Here is a 9,181-nt window from a genome sequence, read left to right as displayed (position 1 = left end):
GATGTTAATGAACCCACGCCTCCACACACCCAGCTCAGTAGTTATCAGACCAATTATAGTAATAAATCCTTTATTGGTATCCAAAATACTGAAGCTGCCTAATTGCATTGTGAACTCCCTCGAAGAAACACCGCCCATAGTCAGGAATGATCAGTTCCTATTGTCGAGCCTGAACAAAACAACTTTGGTATATTCCCTTGAGCCATCAGTTTACCCATAAACAAATCTAGTGTTCTCCCTTGAACCATTCTTTCTTTACAAAAACCCCTACCCATGCTCAAGTAAGTGCTCTGATGTCTGGATCCAAAAACTGCATCAGTTCCATTGGGACTTCATCTTCTCCTGACTGATCCTGCTGGGGGCTATGCCTGTCTCTAGCACTCTGGACCCTCAGCTACCACCATCACCACCTGGGAACCCCGATTGATTCAAGCTTCACAGAGTGGTGAGAACCCAGCTCTCTTTCTTGGAACAGCCTTCTGACCTTGACTTCTGTGATCAGTTATAGTTTTCTAAACCTGACTTTTGTAATCAAACTTAAGTTAGAATATTAAATCTGTTTTGTTTGTTTGGCTCCCCTTGTATGGTTATTACCTGGCAATAAATAACTTTCATGGTTAAGCTAGTTGCTTCTTTCTTTCACTCTCTCTCTATCTGCAGCAACGTTCCTCGTACCTAAGCTAAAGATCCCTGCAGCGCCCAAAAATCCTTTGGGTTACTACCCGAACAATTGTAACATGAAGTGGGGATAGGGATGTACTGAACCTGGGGCATATGAGGGTGGCAGCTTGGAAGTGCTGCTCCACCCAGCCTGATGAGTCCAGGGGAATATAAGACTGGGAGTTTGAAAGTGCTGCTCGACCTAGCATGCTCAGGCATACTCTATTCCGGTGCAGTGCCCATGGCATATGAGGATGACAGCTTGGAAGTGCTGCGCAACCCACCTACTGAGTCCAGGGACATACGAGGGGTCAGCTTAGGAGTGTTGATTAAGCTGGTCCTCTCAGACGCACTCTATTAATGTGTGTGTTCATCTGATTCTAGAACTGGAAGAACCCAGCCCTTGGGAACCCTGCAGGATAGCTCCATTGGGAGAGAACTTGCAGAAGGGAGTAGAGCTCCATGTGAGAACACAAGTGACACAAGCAGTACAGTGATAGAATTACCGAAACCCCCTCCCCCCCCCCAGAAGAGTAACCCTAATAAATGAGTGACCCTAAAGTAATGGGGCAAGCGGGGGAGGGATAGCTCACTGGTTTGAGCATTGGCCTACTAAACCCAGGGTTGTGAGTTCAATCCTTAAGGGTCCCATTTAGGGAACTGGGGTAAAAATCTGTCTGGGGATTGGGTATGCTTTGAGCAGGGGGTTGGACTAGACGACCTACTGAGGTCCCTTCCAACCCTGACATTCTATGATTCTGTGTGACCAGATTATTAAATGTAAATATTTATAAGCTAATAGTACTAAGTCTACAACAGTAAACTATTCAAATTAAAAGTTTTACTTGGGGACTGGAGTGTTTTTTTAAACTCACGGGTGCCATTGTGTTTTGAGTTCTGTTTTAGTTCTGCAGCAAACCACATTGAATTCCATTAATCAAAACATTAATCTACTCAATACTTTTCCCCCTGGTCCTTCCATTCACCAAAATAAACCCCAATAGTTACCCCAAAAAATTAAGTTTTTTCCACTGATTTTCACCTATTTTTGTTGTAGTAATAAACACTGATAAATTCCCAGAAAAAAATAAATAAAAACCAAAAACAAAGGGCCCTTTATATTTTGCAGCAAAAACCACTGGAGGATGGCAGGCATGTTCTTGTGGTGCAGGGAAGCAAAAAACAGAATGTCAGACACTTAGCTGCAACAAATGGCAAATTCTACAGTAAAATGGTTGGATTCTGTAGCTTCTTGGAAAAATGTCAACTGGTTGTGGAATTGCAGAGTTCACAGGGCCCTGATTGAGATAATTGGGGCAGTTCACACATCTCAGAACTTTTGTTTCAAGACTCTGCAGCCTCAGAAAGATATCGCTTCATCAGTTACATTCAATTCATGTTTTCAGTGTTATATCCACACTTACAGGCTCAAGAAGTAAATTCTGTGTTTGCAGAATACACCAAACCTGGCTTTTCATGCCTCAACTAATTTTTAGGTGAAAAAATTGTTCTATAATTGATCCTACAGTATTATTTTATCCTTAGGGGCTTGAAAAAAATGAATGTATTAGCAAGACTGGTCAGTGTTTTGTAATATTTCCTACATTATTTTTTTCTTTTGCCTACAATAGCTTAGGCTGTATGTACCCACAAAAGTTTAATTTAATTAATGTAAATTGTTTTTAGAAATGGATGCAGTTAAACCACTTGAGTCTTATTGTGTGAACACTTTCTCAGGCTGATTTAAGCATGCTTTATATTGATTTCACTTACTCTGATCAGGGATTGACTTAAGCTAAATCAATATAAGACACTTAAATTTGAGTGTGGATAGAAGAGAGTCATGCAGATTTACTGAAGAGTGGTACATTCTATTTGTAGACAAGGGGACAACAGGAGCTTTATCTTCTTGACTGTGCTTTTGTGTGTTCCTCTACCTAAATTCTCCAGACTTTTATTTTCCCCATAGGGGAAGGGGGCAGACTGTAACAATTTTTCTGTTTGAGTGGTGCCACCTGTATTCCTCTTGACTCCTCTTCATTCTAGAAGCATGTCTTGCACTTCCCGCACGGAATAGGTTTTTCCACTATTTTCAGTGAGGGCCCTAATGGAGGGAGAGCGGGGCCCGTTCACAAGCATTTCTGAAGCACCTCTCACTGAGTGGAGTAGCTGAGGGATTTGTGATGTTGAAGTGGATAGTTCTGGCCTGGTCCTGAATCCCTTCTGAAGTCGGAAACTTCAACAGGCTTTGTTATTAATGCGAACAGTGAAGGGGAGCACACACTGGTTTATGAGAAATGTGCTGTAAATACTGCTTTGCTAGAGCTACTTTGCAGCGCTCCCCTGCTGCTGGGCATCCAGCCGTGAGCCCCGCACCCCCATTTCTGGGGAGAGCCGTGAATCGGGCGGGGAACAGCGGCAGGCTCGCGACCTTCCTGAGACTCCCCGACACGCGTCACCCGCCTGCCGGGCCGGAGGGAGGAGCGGGGAGAATTTGGGACGCGCGAAGACCCGGGCTGGCGGGAATGTGGCAGGTCTGCGGCTCTCCCGCCCTGCGCTGCTCCCCCAGCGTGGCCCGGCGCCGCTTCCCAGGCGGGGCGAGGGGGCGGCTGCCGCGCAGACTCAGGCCGGCCCTCGCCCCTGCCTGCCTAGCGTCCTCCGCAGCTCGGCGCGGCATGGCTCTGCGGCTGCTGTTGGGCCGAGCGACGAGTAAGCGGCCAGGGTCGGGTGGGGCCGGGCCGGCTTGGGCTGCCCGATGCGCCGCTCCGGGCGCCGTGTTCAAGGGCCGGGCCCCCGCGGGGGCGCTGAGGGCGGAGCGCGCCCTGGGCCCTGGCTGCGGGCTGCTGCAGCTGTGGGGCTCGGGCCTGCTGCCTGGGGCTCTGGGGGCCAGGCACAAGGCGGCTCCTACCCCGGCGTAGCTGGTGAAGTCGCTGCTGTTGGGGTTGGCCTCCACCGGCTGCATCGTAGTCAGGCTGCGGCCCCCGTCCCCACTGGGCAGTGACCAGCGAGACGGGTCCAGGCCGAAAACCCCCCTTTGGGGAGAAGATCTGGCCAGGAGCTGCATTAGGCAGCTCCCTCTGCTGCAGCCCCTGAGTTTGCGGCCCTTTTTACAGCTTAGCAACACATTGGGCACCAAGCATGGTATTTTGATCTAAATTTAATTACTTTGGAGGTCACCACTAGGCCCAGCATCAGGGAGATGTCTGTGGAGTTAGGGCAGAGGGGAGTTAAAAGTAGGGTTACCATATTTCAACACTGAAAAAAGAGGACACTCTATGGGGGCCCTGCCCCAACTCTGCCCTTTCTCCACCCCTGGCCCTTCCCCACCCCCATTCCAAACCCTTCCCCAAAGTCCCTGCCCCAACTCTGAGCACCCTGCATTCCCCCTCCACCCTCCTGCTCTGATCTTGGTTTGGGGGGTTCTAAGTGTTTCCCTGCTCCCTACTTGCCCTACAGCCTCTGCACCCCCACTCGCCCTGCAGCCTCTGTGACCCCTGTTCCCCACTCGCCCTGCAGCCTCTGTGACCCCTGCTCCCCACTCGCCCTGCAGCTCCTGCACCCCCTGCCGCCTCTGTGACTCCTGCTCCCCACTCGCCCTGCACCCCCTGCCCCTGCAGCCTCTGTGCCCCCCTGCCTGCCCTGCCCCTGTGCCCCCCTGCCGCTGCAGCCTCTGTGCCCCTGCCTACCCTGCTCCTCCTCGCCTTGCAGCCCCTGCGCCCCCTGCTCACCCGGCAGCCTCTGCCTGGCGGGGGCTTTGGACACTCAGCGGCGACTGGGGCGGTGTGGGTCCCTGCAGCCCCGGCATATGCCGCACTCCCCGTCCCATGCCGCAGCCTCCTTCCTGCCGCTGCCGAGCACATTACCTGCTGGAAACAGCTCCCGCGGCGCCGGGGCTGCAGGAAGGGTCCCCCAGTGGCTGGGGGGGGTCCCTGCCCGTGAGGGAAGCCCGAGCCGCTGGCTGGGCCTGGCCTCCCCGTGGTCCTGTGGGCTCGGCTGGGGTGCGCAATCCGCCCAGCTTGCGGGGGCAGCCGCGGCCTCTCCGCCGCCTTCTGCGGCTGCACCCCTCCCCCCCGCCCTAGCTCGCTACAATGTAGCCGGGGCGGCTGGGCTGTGCTGCGGACCCGGCAGGTCGTGCTGGGGCCAGGCGGACCCTGGCTTATGCCTCCCTATTTTCCCGGACATGTTCAGCTTTTTGAAAATTCCCCCCAGACGGGGCTTTGAGTACCAAAAAGCCGGGCATGTCCAGGGAAATCCAGACGTATGGTAACCTTAGTTAAAAGGATTTGTCCCCTTGCTTTCTCTTTTGCTCTGTAAACATACTGCTTTTTCTACCTTGTATTGGTCATCTTATATCATGGACGTTTCCTTGAGGAAGGATTTCCCTTTGTTTTTTAAACTCTCTCCCGTCTTCTACCTTTTTAAAAGTGTTCATATTCTTCCATAACCAGAACGATCTCCAAACGTACCTGGGCATCTACTGGATTTTTTTAAATGACAGCTCATTGCAAACATTCTGCTTTGTACATGTGTTGAGCTATATGTTTATAGCGCTGTGATTTGACGAACTGACAGGTTTTCATTCATGACTTGACTGTGATTAATTGTGAAGTGGGGCTCTTGCCAGATGTTTTCCCAGTTTCACTTTTTAAATATTGATGGGGCTTTCTGAGAAAATCTATATTTTTCTTTTAATTTTGTATGTACATGTTGATTAATTAATTTAGATTGAATTCAGATCTCCTCAGATTGTCTCTGTTTCCTCACTGAAGACTTTGGTTGGAATTGCTTTGCTGCTGTAGCAAGGGGCTGCACAGTGTCCCAGCACCAGCCATTAAGACTTGCTGTCTAGCTCTAACTCGGGATGCAGACTCCTGCTAGCTATTGGGAGTAGATCACCCCCCCAGAAATCAAGAGGCTGCTGGGAGGAAGTTGAAGCCCACTCCTGGGGGGAAATATATGCATTAGAACATGCCAGAATACTTATTATCTTGACTCTGAAATATAAGACAGAATGCTTCAAGTGGTTTATAACCTTATCAAGTTTGAGAACCAAGATATATACTAGAACACTGTTTCTTTCAGTATCTGCTTCTAAAATTAAGAATGTACACTGATGTCTTAGGACTTTCTGCACATTGAATATTAAACAAATCTTTTTGTGCTCCTGCCCAGAATGAATGCTTCATTCTCTAGTAGATGGAGTTGAGTGAGTTTATGAGGATTTTTAAACACTGGTTGATGCAGTTATTCAGCATAAAACTGTTACATTTTAACAAACTTACATGTTAATGTGCATTTGTTTGATAGGGCCAGCTCCGCTGTGCTGCTCTTTGAGGAGAACTAGTTCTAATGTGGAAGGAAAGTCTGAACCTATACAGAAATCCCCTAAAAAATCAAAATTACCAGTAGGTCGTCTTGATGAACCAGAGGAGTCCAATAGAGAGAGAGAACCACTGGAAAGTAAGTCATGTTTTTTCTAAAAAGGAAAAAAAGTACTAATTAAAGGCCTGATCCAGAGAGATGCTGAGTGCCTGCAAATCTTATGTGAGCTGTGGATGCTCAGCACTTCTCGGGATCAGGGTTACATAGGAGAACTCTGAAACATGCTATATATGTTCATAGCTGGCATTAAATACCATTTTAGTCTATTTTATAGTGCACTGGGAGGTGGGAATAGATGATCTGGTGATTCCTTCTGGCCTTAAATTCTATGACTGAGCTGTATGTAGTGGTAGTAAAACAAAAGCATCAGAGCACCAACTCCTTTTAATATACAAATTGCTGCTTTAGGCATTGGTCCTGTAAAGCCCCTTGCACTTAATTTCTGTGGGATTCCACCTGGAAATCCTTGCAGGATTGGGGCCTTAGAGTGTTACCATTGCTATAAATCACAAGAAAATAAGTATGAACTATATAAGTGTACACATGCATTTCTAGGAGCCATTCTGCTTGGCCTAAAACAGGTAGTTACTTTAAACTCATGTAGCATGTTTCATCCGTAGCCACACTCATCCATTGCACCATGATCAGTTGCGTTTTGTTGTCTATCTCTTAGTCTGATTATAAGGCACGAATTCTATCTAATTTACTTTTAAGCTGTCTAGTGCATGGCTTTTTTTAAATGTCTGTATATACCATAAACATTTATAGTGCTATGTAAATGATTTAAAAAATAAGAGAGGAGTGGCTGAGGCTGTGAGCAGTATTGGACTGTGATTACCATCAGGATTTATTCAGATTTGGAGAGATCGGGTAAGCAGAGAGAAATGCTTAATTCTGATTCTGTCTTGTATCCTTTTACCCCCAAAAGAAGTAAATGCCACCACTGATATTAATTTAACAAATCCATAATTATTTGTTTTGTTCGTGTTTAGAGGTTTTATGTTTTAGGGCTAAGCCAGAAAAATCCTTGAGTTTTAATTTTCCCTGTGCCTGGTCTTACTGCTGTTGACACTGCAGCAATCATCAGTTAGAAGGCCAAATAGCTCAGTTCTTCTATGCTGGCTGTTAACCAGATAGCAAATGAGGACTTAAATTAGCCATTCACTATCCACTGCTGTTGTGTCACTACCACTGAGGAGTCTCTTGAGATTCTGCTGCTGCTTAGATATTTTGATAAGTTTTAGAGCTTCATCTTAAATAGAGATGAAGCATTTGTGCTCCTGCTACCCATGCCAGAATCATATGCAAATACACCTCTACCCCGATATAACGCAACCCGATATAACACGAATTCAGATATAACGCGGTAAAGCAGTGCTCCGGGGGGGGCTGCGCACCGCGGCGGATCAAAGCAAGTTCGATATAACGTGGTTTCACCTATAACGCGGTAAGCTTTTTTGGCTCCCGAGGACAGTGTTATATCGGGTAAAGGTGTATTGACGTTTAAAAATCCATGTATATGCTGAACAAGGCAACACGATGAGGCACATTTAAATATATTTGAGTTAAAGATGTATTTCTAATTTTTTATCTTATCTGTCTGGTTTAGGGATTTATGCTTCTGCCCACCGTCATAGTACCTGGTGCCTTCTTCATAAAAGCAATAGCAATCCACATACAATTTCTGATAGAAATTATTACTTCTATGAAAACTCAGTTATTTTTATGTAAAGCGAGATGTCTTCCTATTCTCACAAAAAAAAAGAAAAGAAAAGAAAAAAGAAATACAGACAGAATGAATCTTGGCCAAAATTTTCAGATTTGGGTGCTTAAAATTAGGGACCTAAGCAAAAGTGAAAAGTGGACTGATTGTCAGAGCACATGCAGCTCCTATTCAATGAAGTAAATTCTCATTTTGAATTCAGTGGTAGTTGTGGATGCTCAGTATCTTTTAATGTCAGGTCACTTTTATTAAGGTGCCTAATTATGGTATTAGGTTCCTGACTGTAGATACTTATATTTGATAATTGTGGCCAAGATTTTTAACCCTAAGCTCCCTGAAATTGCTATTGCATTAACCTAAATTTATTTTTTTAAATCAAGATCAGTCTTTTGTTATAAATGGATGCAACCATGTTACACTGTGAATTTTTACCTTTGTGCTATATCTGCCAACTTTATTGGTCTTTTAATCATAGAACCATAGAGTTGGAAGGGACCGCAAGGGTCATCTAGTCTAACCCCCTGCCAAAATGCAGGAATTGTTGTGTCTAAACCATCCAAGGCAGATGGCTATCCAGCCTCTTAAGTTTCCATATTGTTTTAGAATTTCCAGATGACATCAATCCTGCTACAAAGGAAAAGGGTGGACCCAAAGGCCCTGAACCTACTCGTTATGGAGATTGGGAGAGAAAAGGACGTTGTATAGATTTTTAATGCACAAATGTATCTATATTGCTAATAGTATGTTTGATACTTGTTTAAAGAATTTACTGTAGATAGAGAAATTTCACCTAATTGTTCCTTTTAATTTTTAAATGGAGCTTCTTTTTTCCAACATGTATTTGAGGAATATCCTGAGGAATGATTTCTGCAAATAAACATTTAGTCAATATTAACCTTTTTAGTCCTCTTTTACTTATATATTAAATTCATTTGCGTATTACTCCTGGGGGAATTCTGCACCAAAAAATGAAAAATTCTGCACACAATATTTGAAAATTCTGCATATTTTATTTGTCAAAATAACACAGTGTAATCGTGCCAGTTTCAGTTATTTTGGTAATTTATTTCAAAATATCTGTCAGTAAATATGTTTGTAACAATACAGACCAAAAAAAAAAAAAGATTCTGGTCATTTTTTTTTTTTTTACAAATAGATTCCTTACTAGGCATATTAATACTGAACTTTGTGTAATTCATTTAATTACAATATAGAACTGTATTTCCTGCACCTGTCTGAAGCAGTGCAAAGGGTTGGGGGAGTCAGGGGTAATGGAGGAGCTGAGGGAGAGGGAAGGAGCCTAGGAGTGAACTTGTTGGGTGAGGGTGGGAGGATTTTTTTTGTGGGGGGGAATTGTTAGGGATTTGGGAAGCCTCCCCCATGCAGACCCTGGCTGACCTCAAGCCTCTCCTATTC

General features: G+C 45.5%; 1 protein-coding gene across 1 annotated transcript; it reads left to right on the top strand.

The window, feature by feature from the left end:
- Nucleotides 1-3,248: 3,248 nt before the first annotated feature.
- SDHAF4 (succinate dehydrogenase complex assembly factor 4) lies at nucleotides 3,249-8,871 on the top strand. The gene is made up of 3 exons (XM_054024288.1): nucleotides 3,249-3,369; nucleotides 5,968-6,120; nucleotides 8,369-8,871. Exons 1-3 carry the CDS (start codon nucleotides 3,336-3,338, stop codon nucleotides 8,476-8,478), a joined length of 297 nt encoding a protein of 98 aa, XP_053880263.1. The 5' UTR covers nucleotides 3,249-3,335; the 3' UTR covers nucleotides 8,479-8,871.
- The last annotated feature ends 310 nt before the right edge of the window (nucleotides 8,872-9,181 follow it).

Source organism: Malaclemys terrapin, chromosome 3, assembly GCF_027887155.1.
Source record: "Malaclemys terrapin pileata isolate rMalTer1 chromosome 3, rMalTer1.hap1, whole genome shotgun sequence".
NCBI classification, from domain to species: Eukaryota; Metazoa; Chordata; order Testudines; family Emydidae; genus Malaclemys; species Malaclemys terrapin.
Note: the sequence above shows the minus strand (reverse complement) of the source record. Positions and strands in the feature narration are given on the sequence as shown.